General features: G+C 55.0%; 1 protein-coding gene across 1 annotated transcript in view; it reads right to left on the bottom strand.

Annotated features, from left to right (window-relative positions):
• TMPRSS6 (transmembrane serine protease 6) overlaps window positions 1–7070 on the bottom strand; it is a 33717-nt gene extending 26647 nt beyond the window's left edge. Inside the window, exons 1-3 of the mRNA XM_047786356.1 lie at window positions 6875–7070; window positions 1999–2132; window positions 694–761 (exon numbers count right to left, since the gene is read on the bottom strand). Coding sequence (XP_047642312.1) covers window positions 694–761; window positions 1999–2132; window positions 6875–7070 — 398 coding nt within the window. The remainder of the gene's footprint in view (window positions 1–693; window positions 762–1998; window positions 2133–6874) is intronic.
• Between the last annotated feature and the right edge of the window lie 11125 nt (window positions 7071–18195).

Raw genomic sequence — 18195 nt, 5'->3', positions numbered from 1 at the left:
GCATCCCCATTCGACCGGCAGGTGAGGGAACTGAGCCACAAGTGGTTAGGCCGTGTGCCAAGGAACCTGTCGTAAGCGGTGGAACCAGACCTGCACGGGACAGCCGGGCCATCCCCAGGACCGCTTCTCCACGGTCTCACCCGATGCCATCAGGCCTTTGCTAAGGACGCCACGGCTACTGTTCAGGGTAGTCCCTACCAGGCCACTGTGCCCATTCTACAGATGAGGAAACCAAACTTGGTGAAGGGAGGTCACACACGGGAAGCCAAGTTGCCTCTCTGTGGCTCAGTTTCCCCATGTTTTTTATTATTATTATTATCATTCTGCTTTTTAGGGCCACCCCCATGGCGTATGGAAGTTCCCAGGCTAGGGGTTGAATCAGAGCTGTAGCTGCCAGCCTACACCACAGCCACAGCCACAGCCACAGCCACACAGGATCCGAGCCGCATCTGTGACCTACACCTCAACTCACAGCAAAGCTGCTTCCTTAACCCAACTGAGCGAGGCCAGGGATCAAACCCCCATCCTCGTGGATACTACTAGGGTTCGTAAACGACTGAGCCACAACGGGAACTGCAGTTTCCCATTTTTAAAACATGAAGTCATTGCATCGGAAGCCTCCAGTGTCCTCTCCTATTCTTGGAGCCTAAGATTCTAGCAGGGGCCTGTTGGGGGGCCGTTGGAAGGACTCACCCAAAGGAGTAGACAGAGCTGGAGTTGTAGTAAGTACCCAGACGGGTGCTGGCAATGAGCTCCTTGAGCTAAAAGGGGGAGAAACAGTCAGAGCCCCCTCCCCTGCCCACTGTGACCCTCTGCAGAAAGCCCCTCCTGCCTTGGGATGCCTGTTGCCCCCTCTCAGCAGCCCTGCTTGACAGAGGAGTCCACGGGGTAGAAAGGCTTGCCTGTGGTCACATGGTGGGCAGTGGCCACGCCAGGAAACAAAACTCGTTGCATCTTTTTGTCCCTACCCCTACCCCCAAGCACTGCCCCCACCCCCACAAGCTCCGACCTTGACCAGAAGGCACCAAGAGCCTCTCCCCCTCATCAAAAGTCACTCTTTGACTCTGAGAGGCCCCACTGGGCTCCTCAGTCCCCCTTGGGTCCCCTCCTGAGCCTGAGCCACCAACTGGGAGCTCAGCTGGTTGGTCTTTGCATATTCAGTGTTGGTGCTGCCAGCTGGGAGGGATGGCAGGACGGTGGCTTCTTAAGGCACTCTGAATAGTATAGATACAACAGCCACACTCTCTCCTCTCTCGCTTCAACCCCACGGCAGCCGTGCAGACAAGCACTGCTGTTGTTACCCGACTCGACAGAGAAGGAAAGATAGCCTTGACTGGGTCCCCAGAAGCAGGTCCCAATCCAGGACATGAGGCAAGTGGTTCATTTGGAGGTGATTCTGAGGATGATGCAGGTGGGGAAGAGAAACAGGGCCATGCAGGTGCCAGAGAGGTGGGGGGCAGCTATGGGCAGCGGCGGCACAGGGCAACGGGGAGCTCTCAGAGGGGCGGGGCAGCCTCAGAACCGCCCTCTCCAGGGACCAAGGGAGCTGGGCTATTTATCCACCCTCTCCATCTCTCCTGCCTGAGGGTTGCTGCTGGGAATAACTTCTCAGCACTTCCCACCTGCCTTGCTGGGCAGGGTGGGGTCCTGAGCCTGAGAGTGGTGGGGGCTCACAGCAGGAGACCACCCCCAGTTCCCTAAGCCATGGCCTTCCGGGAGGAGACGGGGTGTGGGTGGGTTCTGGCAGCACCCCTTAACTTTCTGAAGGTCATGATCCTGCTACGGGGCACAGTCAGGATCGGTCCAAGTACATCTGACCCCAGAGTCTACTAACTTCCCCGCCGCCTTACACCACCTCCCTTTCTTCATGCCTGGAGCACGCCTCTGCACCCATGGGTGCTCTGCATGGACCAATCAACTGGCTTGACACGATCAGGCCCCTCCCCTCTCTCTTCTTGCCCCACCATCCTTCCCTCCCATCCCCGCAATCCTTCCTACCATCTTCTGGGCTTTGGCGGTTTCACTGCGGAAGGCACTGGACTCGCGACGGGCAAGGTCCTGGGAGAAGTGGCGATTGAGCACGCGGAGGCTGCCTGAGTACACCTGGCTGACTGTCACCTCCGCCTTGTATCCTGCCCAGGAAGAAACCAGCAATGGTAACCAAGGGAGCAGGTGGGAAAGGCTCCTGGGTCCCCCACACCTTTCCCTACCGCCCCAAACCCTCGGCTCAGCCTCCAGCATCTTGGACCTCCAAGGAGCCACCACCACCATCATCGTCATCTTGTCACTGTCATTCAGGGTTTAAGTAGTGACAAACTGGCCCCACAACACCAGGAAGGAAAGAGGCCCCCAGATGGCTGGTGTCCCTGTGAGTCCCAGTGAGAAGCTGACACAGTGATCCAGCCAGGACATGGATGACGTGAAGGCCAAGAAAGCCACATGGGTCCAGAAGGTCAAGTTCTTGATTTAGCACCTCTGTGTTGTCCGGAGGCTTGTCCAGGTTGCACCTCCTGAGTGAGGTGCCCGAGTAAACCGAGACAGGTGTGTCTCCCCGCACGGAGCTGACACGGGTGGGTAAGACAGACATTCTTCCCATTCACACACAACCTGTAGGATTCATCTTCTTCTGTCTTAAAGGGGAAGCACAGGTACAAATGAGGGGACATGACAAGGAAGCCCAGCTTGGGCCAGGGTGACCCTCCAACTGAGACAGGAGGAAGGGAGAATAAATTGGGAAGAGGGGATACAGGGAAGTACCTTCAGAGCAGAAAGGAAGAGCAGGTGCAAAGGCCCTGAGACAGAGGCCGAAAGCCAGGGCCAGGGCCCGAAAGCCCATTGGGGTGGAGCCAGCAGATGGGGGAGGGCTGCTAAGCAGCGGAGGTAGCAGCAGGGCAGGGTTTTGGTCTTTCCCTGATGAATGAGAGAAACCATGAAAGGTTTCAAATCAGGCATGATGTCATCAGATTTCCGTTTTGCAAAGATCGTTTTGGCTGATGTGAAGGGAATAGATTCACAGCCCGGGGTTTATACCCCGATTCAGTCATTTATTCAAATATGAGTCTCAGCAAATATCTCGGCAAACATCTGTTGACAATCTACTGCGTGTCGGGCCTGGCCTGGAGCACGTGGGCATACACCGGCATGACGATGAACAAAATAATGAAGAAAAAAAAAAAAAAACCCTGCCCTTAAGAGCCTTTAGTCTGGCAAGAAAGATAAGAAACAATAAACTTAAATATATAATATGTTAGCGGTGTAAGTGCAGTGGAAATCAGGGGCTGGTGTGGGCTGCAACACGGAGGCCAGGGAAGATGGGGATGCTATTAGCCTCCTGGGTGTTGATCTGTGGAAAGAGCATTCCAGGCAGCAGGACCAGCAGGTGCAAAGGCCCTGAGGCAGGAGTTTGTTTGGTGTGTTTGAGGACGAGGAAAGACTGAGTGAGGGGGAAGCCGGACAAAGGGAGATGGGGGAGGGGACATCATGTAGGGCCTTACAACCCCAGGAGGTCAGAGTGAGATGGGTTAGATGAGATGAGATGAGAAGTGAGATGATTTGCTCCACTTGATAAAACCATCTTTGGGTTAAGAACAGGCTCTAAGGAGCAAGGGCAGAAGCCGGGAGATCTACAGGAAGCTCCTGCAGCCGTCCAGGGAGAGTGGTCCAGGGAAGAGGCCACGGAGCCCAGACCAGGCTGCACAGCGAAGAGGGAGAGAAGTGGCTGGAATCAGGGTATATTTTGAAATTAGAGCGGTCATGGTTTGCAGGCTGGCAAAGTGGGGCTGGGCTGTAAAAGAAAAGGAATAAGAGGGAGCAGTGGGAACTATGAAAGGACCACCGGCCGGCATGTGGGGGTGCAGGTTTGGAGGAAATAATGGAGAGTTAGGTTCTAATCCTTCATTTTTTTGCCCAGTTAATATAACTTGATGGTTATATAAACCATCAAGTTATATTTCATTTATCAAAACCTTGAACTTCTAAAAATCTTACATGGAGTTCCCTGGTGGCCCAGTGGGTTAAGGGTCCAGGGTTGTGACTGCTATGGTGAGGGTTGGATCCCTGTCCCTGAAACCCCGGCATGCCGTGAGCACAACCCCCCCAAAAAATCTTATATATAAACATTGCCTCTGAGACATGGAAAATCAATAGTTCAATATCATTTTATGTTAACAATTGGTGAAAATCAATTAAATTAAGGCCCCTTTAAAATACACTCAAAAGGCGGACTGACAGTTTACAAAAGAGTTAAGTCTCAGGGGTTCTGAGACGCCCTTAGACATCCTGGAGGAGGGCAGGCCCCTGTGACGTCACAGGCTGGAAATGCAAATGTGGGAATCATGGGGGGTAAGGGAGTGAGCGGAGGCCCAGAGGAGGAGTCAAGTGGGAAAAAGTTTCAAGGCCGAGGGGCTGAGGCACCTGGCCAAGTGCCGCCAGTGGGTCAGAGTCAATGAGGACTGGCCATTGTGTTAGCAACGTGAAGATGGGTGACCTTAACAAGTGCCGTCGGGCTTGTGGGGGCCTGGAGGGCCGGAAGTCAAATTGGAAAGTGTACAGAGAGAACCGGGGGTAAGGGGGGTGGACCTGGAGGCAGCAGCACTTTGACACGGCAGGAGTTTGCTGCAAAGGGGAGCAGAGAAGTGGCTGTTTTGGGGGCGCACCAGAGAACTTTGGCACAGGAGGAACGAGAAGGCAAGGTACTCTGTCTGCACTGATGGATGCTGCTGCTTGAGGAGACAGGGGCGTGGCTGGATGGGAGGGGCGTGGCTGGAGGAGATGGGCGTGGCTGGAGGAGATGGGCGTGGCTCCCTTTCTCCCCCCTCCCCAACCTGCTCCAACAGCAGGTAGACAAAGAGGGTGGGATCTGGGCCAGGAGGACAGCTGGCTTTAGACATTGCAGGGCTGCTTCACCCGTGGGGACAGGCGGAGGGCAGCGCACATGCTCACCACTAGGAGGGCACCTATGGGCTTCTCTTCTGAGTGGTTCCACTTTCTCATTGAAGCAGGAGGCAAGATGGGTGGGGGGGTGTGCGGGAGGCTCACAGTGGCCCAGGAGCGCAGGAGAGGGAAAGGACCAGGAAAATACAGCTGGACAGCGTGAACGGCCCCGCTCTGGGGGATCCGCGTGGACTAGCCCAGGACCCACTGGCTCTGGGAAGCCAGATGCCACCTCTCCTCTCCTGGGCCGCTTTCTGGATCAAGAGGCTGCCATTTAACCAAGTCATTCGCTCCACCCTTCAAGCGCATCCTGCTCCAGCGTAATGGGCCTCTCGTCTGTCTCCCCTTCCAGACCGGGCAGGGCTCATCTCTGATCCACCCGCTCACTGGGTGCCCGGTCCCTGGAGCACAGCCTGGCCCGGGGCGGGAGCAATCCTTCAAACATCTCCTAAAGTGCCTCCTCTACCCTCATCCCTTTGGGGAAGGGGTTGGTGTCCCCCAGCTGAGGCTTTGGCGCACCCACTCCCTGGGGCGTCAGCCCCACGGAGCACCCATTCCCTGGGGCCAGTTCACTACTGGAGCATAATCAGGAGAAATTAGACTCTGTGAAGAAAGACAATTGGCAGGTGAGTTCCTGGCCCTCCGGTCTGACGCTCTGTGGTTTCCCCTGAAGACTCATTATCCTGTAGTCTAAGGAGGCCGCCGCAGCCCCGTGCTATTTGGGGCACTGGCTTCCTGCCGCTGGTGAAATGCACACAGCTTCCACTCCCTGCCGGCGTTGCTCAGCTCTGAGCAGAGTCACAATCCACCCTGCGTCACGGGTGGGAGGGTCTGCATCAGACCTAGGCTTCCTAGCAGCTTCAATCTGGGGGGCTGGGCTTAGGCTGATCGCCCCAATGGCTGCTCCAAAGTGGCTCCCCATACCTTTCAATGGACCTGAAATTCCACCAGGAGATGCAGTCAGTAAGAAAAAGATCTAACTTTTGCCCAGTGTCTAATGGAAGGTCTCTCATCACTTGAGCAGGGTGGGCCATCCCTGCTATGGCTCTGCCAGGACCCCCACAGCTTGCTCTGTCCTGGCACGTGCTATGCTTTATGTTGAGGGCATGGACTATCTTTAGAACCTGGCACAGAACTGGCTACAGGAGGTGTTGGGTTGTGCATAAAAGAATGAGTGAATGAATGAAGGGATGAGTGGATGGATAGATGAAAGAATGAATGGATGGATGATGAATGAGTGAGTGAAGGATGGATGAATGGACCCAGAACATGGGCCAGTTCCTGCTGGGGCTCCAGGGAACTGACTGAGGGCTGTGAGACCAGAGAGGGAGGGCCCAAATTCAGGACATGGGAGAGGCCCGAGCCCTCTGTTCTGGACACTCCAGACCCACCGCCAGTTCATTCCTGGTTGAATTCCACGTGTGCTGTGCTGAGGTATCTGTGTACATGGACGCACCCCTGAACGCCTGAGTCCTGTTCCCCCCTCCCCTTCCTCCCCGCTCGTGCTGAGCCCTGGAGACCCCGAGATGAAAGAGCTATGGTCCCCACCCTAGGAGAGAGTTCCCAGTTTGGGCGCAAGCGAGCAGAAGCACTAATTGGTGCTTCAGCTTAGCCGGCTGGCTCCGAGCCCCAGGGGCAACCCAGGAGGGCTGCGGGAAAGGGAAGCAATGATTACTCTCCTTTGACTTGTTAGTTCAGAAGGACTGGGTGCTGGGAGAGCACTTCTTCCCCAGCTGCTGAGAGCAGGGGACACTTGGCCCCAGCAAGGAACTTGCACTCCCATCACCCAGAGCAGGAAGGGAGACTCAGGGAGAAGTGCTAGTCCAAGGTCACCCAGGGGTGTCTAGGTGTTGCTGAGCCTGGAATCAGGTCTGTCCTGCTGCGCCCCCTCAGTCACCCCAAGTCCTCCCCGGCTGCCCCTCCCAGGGGCCCACACAGTTACCTAGGAAATACCAGAGCAGGACCCCCGCTGAAGCCAGCACAACCAGGGCCAGCCACAGCGGAGCCAAACGGAGGTAGTCGCGGACTTTTCTCTTGGAATCCTTGGGGGGCCTGAACATTCCCTCCGGCTCGGCCTCCTCGCCATCACCTCCATCACCCTGCCCACCAGCTGCATGGGGGGCCTCGGCCATGGGCATCCTGGCGAAGAAACAGACCAGGGCTGAAAACAGCCTGCCTTTTTTTTTTTTTTTTTTAGGGCCACACCTGCTGCATATGGAAGTTCCCAGGCTAGGGGTCAAATCAGAGCTACAGCTGCCAGCCTACACCACAGCCACAGCAATGCCAGATCTGAGCTGAATTTGCAACCTACGCATAGCTGGGGGCAACACCCAATCCGCTGAGCAAGGCCAGGGATCAAACCTGCGTCCTCATGGATACTAGTCGTGTTCTTAACCCGCTGAGCCACAGCGGGAACTCCCAGCCTGGCATTTGCATGGGAGCCTATACTGAACATCAGCCTTGCCTGGAAGCAAGACGGCGTCCCTGCCTTTTGGAAAAGGAGGATGATAACGCCAGGGAGCAGTGCCTGCAGGTAGGGGGCTGAGCCAGCTCACGGCTCACAGGCGGACCCGATCTGGCTCCAGAGCCCCCATCTTTGCATCTGCGGTCAGAGGAGAGATGGAGGCTTTGGTGCCTGAACCCCACCCCCAAAGGCTGTACCAGCAGATGAAACTGTGGTACGGACAGGGTACAAGTTTCTGTAAACGAGCTCCTCTTGCCCTCTCCCTGCCACCCCGGGGGATGTTTTTTCCTTCCTCCTAGTCCTCAGAGCAGAGCTTTCCACGGTATGGATGCAAACCACTCGCTTCACCCTCCTCCAGGAGCCCTGAACCAGCTCTGTGCTGGGCCAGGGACTGCCCCTCAAAGAATGCCATCCCTCTTGTCTCCCCACCACCCACAAGTCTCTTAGGGGCAGAAGAAGGAGAGAAAAATTAATATTCATTTAGAATCTGTATAAGACATTTCACAGACATCACCCTACTTAATCCTCTGGTCACCCGGGATGTGGGGACAAGGTCCCCATGCCTTCTCCTTCCTCGGCACACTCTATATGGACACTTTACATGTGTTATCTTGCTTAACCTCCAAATGCCTTTCAAGGTCCTGCACCCATTGGACAGATGAGGAAACTGAAACTGAGACCCAGGATATTTTTATTTTTGTCTTTTCTTTTTTTTTTTTTTTTTTAAGGACTGCATCCATGGCAGATGGAGGTTCCCAGGCTAGGGGTGGAATCAGAGCTATAGCTGCTGGCCTATAGCACAGCCACAGCAACGCCAGATCCAAGCCACGTCTACAACCTACACCACAGCTCACAGCAACGCCGGATCCTTAACCCACTGAACGAGGCCAGGAATCAACCTGCGTCCTCATGGACGCGAGTTGGATTGTATCTGCTGAGCCATGACGGGAACTCCACCCAGGATGTTTTAGCAAAAACTCACCCCAGAGTTTTCCCTGCCTTATTTCCCAAGGTGATTTGATTGTCTGGCATGGACAACCAGCCCCCTTTGCAGCTGGAAAAACCGAAGCCCAGAGAGGCTAAGCCACTTACCCAAAGTCACACAGCAGGTAAGTGGGGGGTCAAACCCAAGTGCCTAACTCCCCAATCTTTCCACTATTCTGGGCTACTTTCTGTGAATCAGCTGATAATTAATAAATCTTGATGAAGTAATCCCCAAATGCCACCCTGTAAGTGCCTGGACCTGCCGCTCTAACTCTAGACCCCCAGGCAAACTTCTGAGTGCTCTTTGGCTTCTTGGACAAGTTTTCCCACAGTGCAAGGAAGGCCCTTTACCTGCCACCTCTCAGCAGAGCAAGGATTCCAGACCCCTAAGAAGTTAACCTCTCGGGAGCTCCTGCTGTGGCGCCGTAGGTAAGAACCTGACTGCCATGGCTTAGGTCACTGTGGAGGCGTGGGTTCAATACCTGGCCCAGTGCAGTGGGTTAAAGGATCCGGTGTTGCTGTAGCTGTGGCATAGGTCACAGCTGCAGCTCAGATTCAAGCCTTGGCCCAGGAATTTCCATATGCTGTGGATGAGGCCATAAAATTTAAAGAAGGAGAAGAAGGGGGAAGGGGGGCGGGGAGAAGGAGAGGAAGAGGAAAAAAAAGGAGGAGGAGGAGAAAAAGAAGAAATTAGGGAGTTCCCATTGTGGCTCAGCTGGTATAGAACCCAGCTAGTGTCCATGAGGATGCTGGTTCGATCCCTGGCCTCGCTCAATGGGTTAAGGATCCAGCGTGGCCACAAGCTTCGGCATAGGTCATGATGCAGCTGAGATCACAGGTTGCTGTGGCTGTGACATAGGCTGGCAGCTGCAGCTCCAATTCAACCTCTAGCCTGTGAACTTTCATATGCAGTGGGTGTGGCCCTGAAAAGAAAAAACAAAACAAAACAAAAAACAAAAAAAAACTGGGGGTGGTGTATGTGGGGGACACAATTCACCTGAGCTCCCATCCCCTCCCACCCGGATCCTAGGGCAGCCTCTTAACTCCCTCCCGGCCTCCCTCTCCTCCTCCAGCACACCCTCCACGTTGTCCCCAGGGAGGTCTCCCCACCCACCTCCACCCATTCACCTGCTGAGTCCTCTCAAGGTTCCCAGCTCCCCCCCTTGCCATGTCACCCAGGACCCCCCATGACCAGGCTGCTGCCCTCACCCCTGTAGCCTTAACTTCCATCACACATCACATGCAGGTCCACGGCGTGCACCTTTGTACAGCCACGCCCTCTGCCTGAGGGACGCCAGGGACCCTTAAAAGCTGCTCCAGTGCCACCTGCCCAGTGATGGAGCCCTGGGGAGTAAGCCACCTCCTCCCCTAGGCAGCCTTTGGTCAGATCAACAACCTGCCTGGATTTTGGCTTCATTTCTCTCCCCACAAGAATGGCGGAGTTCCCATCGTGGCCCAGCAGGAACAAACCCCACTAATCTCCAAAAGGATGCGGGTTCAACCCCTGACCATGCTCAGTGGGTTCAGGATCCTGGGTTGCCGTGAGCTGTGGTGTAGGTCACAGACACGGCTCGGAGCTGGCATTGCTGTGTCTGTGGCTGTGGCTGGCAGCTGTAGCTCCGATTCAACCGCTAGCCCGGGAACTTCCATATGCCACGGGTGCAGCCTTAAAAAGAAAAGAAAAGAAAAAAAAAAAAGATTAAGAATGGCACGCCTGTGTCTTATTCACCTCAGATCCTCCTAGAACCCAGCACAGGGCCTGCCACCTGAATGAATGCCCCGTGAAAGAACAGATGAGTGGAAAGGAACTTTCAAACAATGGATGAGTAGAGCCCGCAGGCCTCAGACTCCCAGAGCAGTGCTCTCTCCCGCATCTTCCTGTCTTCGGCCTTGGAAGCGGGTGTGAGCCTCTGGAGCGGTAGACTTGGTTATGGGCCCCTCTGTTTTTACTGAGCACCTGCTTGGAGGCAGCTCTGTGCTGGGCACAGGGCCACACTGGTGAACAGAAGAGGCTGCATTCCGATCCTCTTGGGGCTGATGGCCCAGCAGGTGGTGGACAATTGTGGCAACTGACAGCTGTGAACATGATCCCAAGCCCTTATCTTTTTTTTGAACGCTATTTTCTCTTTTTTAAAATGAGAATATAGTTGATTTACACAGTGTTGTGCCAATTTCTGCTGTACAACATAGTGACCCATCTATACATATATGTATGTTCTTTCTTTTCCTTTTTCTTTTTTTGGCGGCACCCATGGCATATGGAAGTTTCCAGGCTAGGGGTCAAATTGGAGCTGCAGCGGGCAGCCTATACCACAGCCACAGCCACACGGGATCTGAGCTGTATCTGTGACCTACGCCACAGCTCACGGCAATGCCAGATCCTTTAACCTACTGAGCGAGTCCAGGGATCGAACCTGCAACCTCATGGATACTTGTTGGATTCGCTACTGCTGAGCCACGACGGGAACTCCATACGTATTCTTTTTCTTATCCTATCTTCCATCATGGTCCATCCCAAGAGACTGGGTAGTGTTCCCTGCGCTGTGGACAGCAGGACCTCATTGCTTATCCATCTAAATGGAAGAGTTTGCATGTACCAACCCCCAACTCCCTGTCCATCCCACTTTCTCCCCCTCCCCCTTTTCCTCCTCCTCCCCCTCTGGTCTTTTATTATTATACACCAGCTTCCTGGTTGTTATGAGGGTCCAGTCATCAGGAAAGTCTGTGGCTCTACCTTTCAGTTATTCCTAGAACCTGTCCCCTTCTTGGCACCTCTGTGGCTCCCCCCATCATCCAGGTCAATATCATCCATCACCTTGACTCTTAGACTAGGCAGTCGTCCGGTCACCCTAAACCGGTGAATTCCTGCACAACTCCAGAGTGGCCCTCACCACGCGCCCTGCCCCCGAGCCCCGCATGGCTCCTCTCCATCTAGGACAGAGCCCGAAGCGCCTGTCACAGCCCACCAGGGCCTCTGTGATATCGCCTCTGTGCATCTTGCTATCCTCTCCCTCCTTCTGCTGCGGCCACACCCAGCTCCCAGCCAGACCTTCAGCACATCAAGTACAGGCCACCTCAGGGCCTTTGCACCAGCTGTTCCTTCTGGAATGCTTTTCCTCCAGTCCTGCCTCATGACCTGCTTCAAGCCTTTGCTCAAATGTTACTTCAGCAAGGCCTTCTCTGACCACTGCTCTCTCTCTGCTGCATCTTTTCTTTTCTTTTTCTTCCTTTCTTTCCTTCCTCCTTTCTTTCTTTCCTTTTTGCTTTTTAGGGCTACATCTGCATCATATGGAGGTTCCCAGGCTAGGGGTCAAATTTGAACTGTAGCCTCCAGTCTACACCACAGCCACAGCAATGCCAGATCTGAGCTGCATCTGTGATCTACACCACAGCTCACAGCAATGCCAGATCCTTATCCCACTGAGCGAGGCCAGGAATCGAACCTACAACCTCATGGTTCCTAGTCAGATTTGTTTCCACTGCACCACAATGGGAACTAACTTTCTTCCTTCTCTCTCTCTTTGTCTTTTTTTTTGTCTTTTTGCCTTTCCTAGGGCTGCTCCTGCTGCATATGGAGGTTCCCAGGCTAGGGGTCTAATCAGGAGCTGCAGCCACCAGCCTACGCCAGAGCCACAGCAACGCGGGATCCAAGCCGCATCTGCAACCTACACCACAGCTCACAGCAATGCCAGATCCTTAACCCACTGAGCAAGGCCAGGGATCAAACCTGCAACCTCATGGTCCTTGGTTGGATTCATTAACCACTGTGCCACAACGGGAACTCCTCTTTTCTTTCTTTCTCTCTCTCTTACTTTCTTTAAGGGCTGTACCTTGGCATATGGAAATTCCCAGGCTAGGGGATGAATCAGAAGGAGCTGCAGTTGCCAACCTACCCCACAGCCACAGCAACGCCGGATCCTCAACCCACTGAGTCAGGCCAGGGATCAAACTCGCATCCTCAGGGATACTCGTTGGGTTCTTAACCCACTGAGCCACAACGGGAATTCCTGCATTTTTCTTTATAGCTCTTCTCAAGACCAGAATTACACAACATGCTTCTGTGTCCTTGGTCTGGCTGCTCCCCAGCCGCGAGCTGCCCCAGAGCAGGGCCTTGTTCCGTTTTCCCGCGTGCCCTGCTCCGAGAGCAGATTGGGATTCCTTCCAGCTCAGCCAGGGTTCTGGGTGCCCGTGCAGCCTGGCAGCATCCCCTGGCTCCCTCCTCCTGTCTCCCTCTTTTCCCTTGCTGCACCCAGTGACACTGGACTTCTCGGTGATCAATGCAAATAGCGAGGAGGGTAGAAGCATCTTGCGGATCTGGGGCTCCGAGCCAGCTCTGGGTGAAGGTTATCACCTTTTGCTACTTGAACCCTGAAAACTCTTGCTCACCACCTGGCTTTCTTCCTTCTGCCTGAGCAGCCCATCTCCTATTCGGCTCCTTTGCATCCCAGCTCAGCTCTCACCTCCTCCCGGCAGCCCTCCCAGAAGGCTCCTGGAGGGGTGGCTGCTCCTCTGAAGAGTCCTGGGCCACCTCTATCAATATGCTGTTCCCCTTGGGGACATTCTCTCTGTCCCCCTGAAGGTGAGCCCCTGGAAGGAGGGACTGGGTAGACCCCAATTGCCACAGGGGCCTGAGGCTTCGCCTCTGATCTGAGAAACGGAACCCCAGCCTGGCACCTGCTTCTCCCTCCCTCCTGCCCTCTGACCATTGGCGGGTCCACAGTCTGCCTGCTGGAGGCTGAGCTCTCTGGGGCTGGGCGGTTCCTCCTCCTGCGGGCCAGCCTCCTCCTGCGCTGCCACGACCAGAGGCTGTCTCAGCCTCCAGCCGGCTGGGATGTTTGCCTTGCTCTCTCTACCTGACGGTTGGGGAAACTGAGGTCCAGAGAGAGAAAATGACCCACCCGAGGTCACTGAGCCCGGGGAAGGCAGAGCAGAGCGGGCAGAGCTGGGATTCTGATCTGGGACTTTCCACTGAGGCCATTCAGGCCTCATGGTCAGTCAGTCCCCACTCTGAGCTGCTTTGACTGCGATCGTGCGGGGAGTGGGTGAAATCCCTTCTTACACAGACACACTCATAAACTCACATATGGATGTGCACACACAGAAACACACTGAAGCCTGTGACATACAGTCCTGATGCAAGCTTGCATGCGTGCGTGTGCTCGAATGAACACACACACACACATACACACACAGAGCCACTTTCAACTCTGAGCCTGCCCCCTGATTAGCATAACAGGGGGCTCTGGGCCTGTCTCCTGTACCAGAAGCTCCAGTGGGGCCTGGAGGGGACAGCTTGTCTGGCCCTGCAAAATGAGGGTAGGTACTCAGCCTGGCAAATCAGGCCTCTCCCTTGCCCCGTTCCTGCCATGGAGTCCACCATCCCCAGCTGAGCCCCAGGCCTCCCAGAACCCAGAACCTGCAGCCCCTCAGCTCCCCTGTACCAGTCCCTATACCTGAACTCCGACCCCAGCTCTACAGACCCCTCGCCTTCTGCTCACCCGGTCACTCTCTGGCTGCTGAGGCCCAGCAGACCAAGCCTCAGAGCACAGCAGTGGGCTCAAGTCCCAGGAAACCAGGCCTGCCTCTTGGGGTGGACACTGCCACCAGGTCATTCACAGATCCTGGTCCCCTGTCCTGGAGGTCCCCACTTACCTTTAGGAGTGGCAGGTGGGTGCCGGGCCTGCACGCAGGCCTCAGAGCTTCTGTTTGTCCAGGCCAAAGTCTCCCCACCCCCACCCAGCCAGCCTGGGCCCGATCAATGGCCCACAGCCATGGCCGAGGTATCTGGCCCTTGTCCCCTGTGGCCTGTGGCCCCAGGCTCCATGGGCCTCCTGCTGGGTTGGGGACAGCCCTGTGACTGAGCACAGGTAAACAGGCCAGTGACCAGAGACAGGCAGTGCCTGTCCCGCCCCGCCCCGCCCCGTGGGCACTCCTGAGGCTGGCAGGCAGGTGCGGGAGATCTGAGCTCTCCCCTGAGACCCGTTGCCTAGTCACATTCCTGCCTGGTTACAGCCCCTGGTCCCCTAGAGCATGAGGTGGGGGTGGCTGGGGACTTGGAGTTGTGCAGGGGCCTGTGCCATGCGGGCAGGGGCTCACATGGGTCTCTTTACCTGGACAGGTGTGATCAGAGAAGCCAGGGGCCCCAAAAGAGAAAAGGAGGCTGAGCCCACACGCTCTGGGGACAGAAAGGGAGAAAGCGGGGAGGGGGCCGCCAGAGTGGATGCTGTTTAGCTGGAAATTATTATCCTGATTATGATGATTTGCTTTTTAGGGCCACGCCCACGGCATATGGAGGTTCCCAGGCGAGGGGTCGAATTGGAGCTGCAGCTGCCAACTCCGCCACAGCCACAGCAACGTGGAATCCGAGACGCGTCGGCCACCTACACCGCAGCTCATGGCAATGCCAGATCCTTAACCCACGGGTTGAAGCCACGGATTGTGCCCACATCCTCATGGATCCTGGTTGGGTTCGTTAGCCGCTGAGCCATGAAAGGAACACCCAGAGCTGGGATTATCTGCATTGCTACCGGAGTCTGGAGAGCTGTGGTGTCTGTTCTGGTGGCCCAGTAAGAATCTTTTATGTCGATTACATGTTGAAAGAACACATTGGTTCGAGTGGGTTAATAAAATATATTATTAAAATTTATTTCACCTGCTTATTTTTACTTTTTTCTTTTTCTTTTTTCTTTGGCCTCCCTGTGGAACACAGAGTTCCTAGGCCGGGGTTTGGACCTGAGCCAGAGTTGCAACCTAAGCTGCAACTGCGGCAACACTGGATCCTTAACCCACTGTGCGCAGCCAGGGATCGAACCCGTGTCCCAGAGTGTCCATCCATCCCATTGCGCCACAGCGAGAACCCCTCATTTTTTAATGTGACTACAAAACATGGAATCGCAAGTGTTGTAGCGATCAAGGCTGCGGCAGGATGGTGGGCTGGATGTGACCGGGCTCCAAAGCCTGGGGTTCCTGGGTATGTCCAGACAAAAGGCCACTGCCAGCAGGGGGTGGGCTGGGCTCAGGCTTGGGCAGGGGGCACACAGGGATTCTGAATGGGGCACAGCTGCCTTCATTTCTCCTGTTCCTCAGCCCTGCCACGGGCCCAACCTTGACCTGGAACCCAGGACCCCATCTTTGCCCCCTTCTCCATGTCCCCCGGCCCAGGGAGTTTTCCCCCCTCCCTCCTCCCAGCCCTTGGCCCTGCTCGCCTGCTCAAGGAGGGCTGCTCAGGATGCAAGCAGGGATGCCATGCAGGGGCCAGCAGACACCCCAACCCCTGCCTCTACACCCCTCCTAAGCGGCCCGGGCCCCCAGACCAGGCAGGCTGGTAGCTGGACAGTCTTTGAAAGCACTGGGAGCTATGTCTGGTCACTTGCGATGGAGCAGGATAATGTGAGAAACAAGAATGTATACATGTATGTGTCACTGGGTCACCTCGCTGTGCAGTAGAAAATTGACAGAACGCTGTAAATCGGCTGTAATGGAAAAAAAGAAAAAAGAAAAGCAGAAGATCTTGTGTAATCATGTCCTCTGTCCTTGTCAGCCACCCAGCCATCGATTTGTCACAGCCATGGGGGAGGCGGCAAAAGTCTAAGGGGGTGTTTGAAAATGGGGGCGAGCCATCGATTCGTCACAGCCATGGAGGGGCGGCAAAAGTCTAAGGGGGTGTTTGAAAATGGGGGCGAGGGTGACAGCTCCCCAGTGCTCAGAGAGCCAGGGTGGGGGCCGCATGCACGGAGACAGAGGGACACAAACAGGGGACAGAGGCCTTGCTCCTCCCTGGGATTCTGCATGTCACACTAACACTGGGTCCCCTTGGTCTCCAGGGACAAGAAGCCATCCCCCAGTTCTGTGGAAATTCTAACTGCCTGTCCCTCTGGAAGTGACCTGCTTTACAAATAAGGTTGTCACAGAGGTAATTAGTTAAGATGAGGTCCCAGAGGATCGGGGTGGGCCTCTCATCCCATATGACGGATGTCCTCATAAAAAGGGGAATTTGGAAATTCCCATTATGGTGCAGCGGGGTTAGCAACCCTGCATAGTCTCCATGAGGAGGCAGGTTCGATCCCTGGCCTTGCTCAGTGGGTTAAGGATCTGTTGTTTACAAGCTGCTGTGTAGGTCACAGATGCGGCTCAGATCTAGTGTTGCTGTGGCTGTGGTGTAGGCCTGCAGCGGCAGCTCGAATTCGACCCCCTAGCCTGGGTGCTTCTGTGTGCTGCGGGTGTGGCCTTAAAAAGAAAAAAAATGAAAACAAGAGGGGGAATTTGGAAACAGACCCACACATGGAGAATGCCATACGCAGGTGAAGGCAGAGAGCAGGGTTGTATTTCCACTGGCTGAGGCCAGTAGAATGTCACCTCTGCCTCCCTTGTCACATGGCCTTCTCCTGTGTGTCTGCCTTGGTGCCTCTTCTTTTCCTCTAAGGTCACGGGTCGTATTGGATAAGGACACACCCTAGTGACCTCCTCTATCCACAGATGCAAAGATCCCTATAGCCAAATAAGGTCACCTCCAGAGGAACCGGGGCGGGGACCTCCATGTTCAAGCATCACAGGCGGGGTGAGAGGTGGGAATGGGCTAGTTATTGGCAAAGTCATGGACTGCTGTCCCAAAGGCCATGTCACCCTGCGTCTTCAAGTCACTTCCAAAGCCTGTCCTCTGTCTACACCTGAGCTCCTACCCTCCTCACCCTCCTCCCACCCAAACACAGGGGCAACCTTCCCCTTCCTCCCCCCTGCAGCCTCTGGAGCTTCCGTGTGGCTGGGAGGAAAAGAAACACCATGAGCTAAACACATCTTTCATGTCGCCTTGAACTAGCCTTCAGAGGCTGCCCAGGCAGGGACCCCAGAAGCCACCAGAAGCCACCTCCATCCCCACTGTCCAAGGCACCATGCACCTGCTGCCAGTCCCTTGCTCATTCTTTTTTTTTTTTTTTTCTTTTTTAGGGCCACATAGGTGGCGTATGGAGGTTCCCAGCTAGGGGTCGATTAGGAGCTGCAGCTGCCGGCCTCCACCACAGCTCACAGTAAACGGAGCAAGGGATTGAACCTGCGTCCTCATGGATATAGTTGGGTTCATTACTGCTGAGCCACAATGGGAACTCCACATGCTTGTTTTTTAAACGGTGTCAAGCACTTACATGGTGCCTGGCTGTTCACCAAAGCCACAGAGACAAGCAAGGTTCAATGTCTGCCCTTGAAGGACACAGCCCGGCTTGAGGGAGATGGACAGTGGGACAGATAAAGGTCAGAGCCCTCAGTGGACTTAGGATGCTCCTTAGTGCTTCGAGAAAGAAGAATCCGTCAGGACGGGCTGCCAATGATTTAACTGTGAGGGCCTTGCAGGAGTCACTGCCTTGGTGGCCTGATTTCCCTCCCCGTAGAGAGATTCACAGTCCTAAGGGCCTCTAGATCCCTGACGAGGGCCCTAAGCCTCTGTGACTTTATGATACTGCCAACCAGATACGGGACAGGCCTTGTCCCGTAGTAAGAAAAATGAGGCGTTCCCGTCGTGGCTCAGTGGTTCACGAACCCAACGAGTATCCCTGAGGATGCGGCTTTGATCCCTGGCCTCGCTCAGTGGGTTAAGGATCCGGTGTTGCCATGAACTCTGGTGTAGGTTGCAGACGTGGCTCAGATCCCAAGTTAATGTGGCTGTGGTGTAGGCCGGTGGCTACAGTTCCGATTCGACCCCTAGCCTGGGAACCTCCATATGCTGCACGTGCAGCCCTTAAAAGACAAAAGACAAAAAAGAGAAAAAAGCAAAAAAGAAAAATGGCCACATTATTTCATTTTAGAGGCGAGAAAGGGTGCTCAGA

The sequence above is a fragment of the Phacochoerus africanus genome, chromosome 7 (assembly GCF_016906955.1).
Source record: "Phacochoerus africanus isolate WHEZ1 chromosome 7, ROS_Pafr_v1, whole genome shotgun sequence".
Lineage (NCBI taxonomy): Eukaryota > Metazoa > Chordata > Mammalia > Artiodactyla > Suidae > Phacochoerus > Phacochoerus africanus.
The sequence above is the reverse complement of the archived record's forward strand: the minus strand, read 5'-3'. Positions and strand labels throughout refer to the sequence as shown.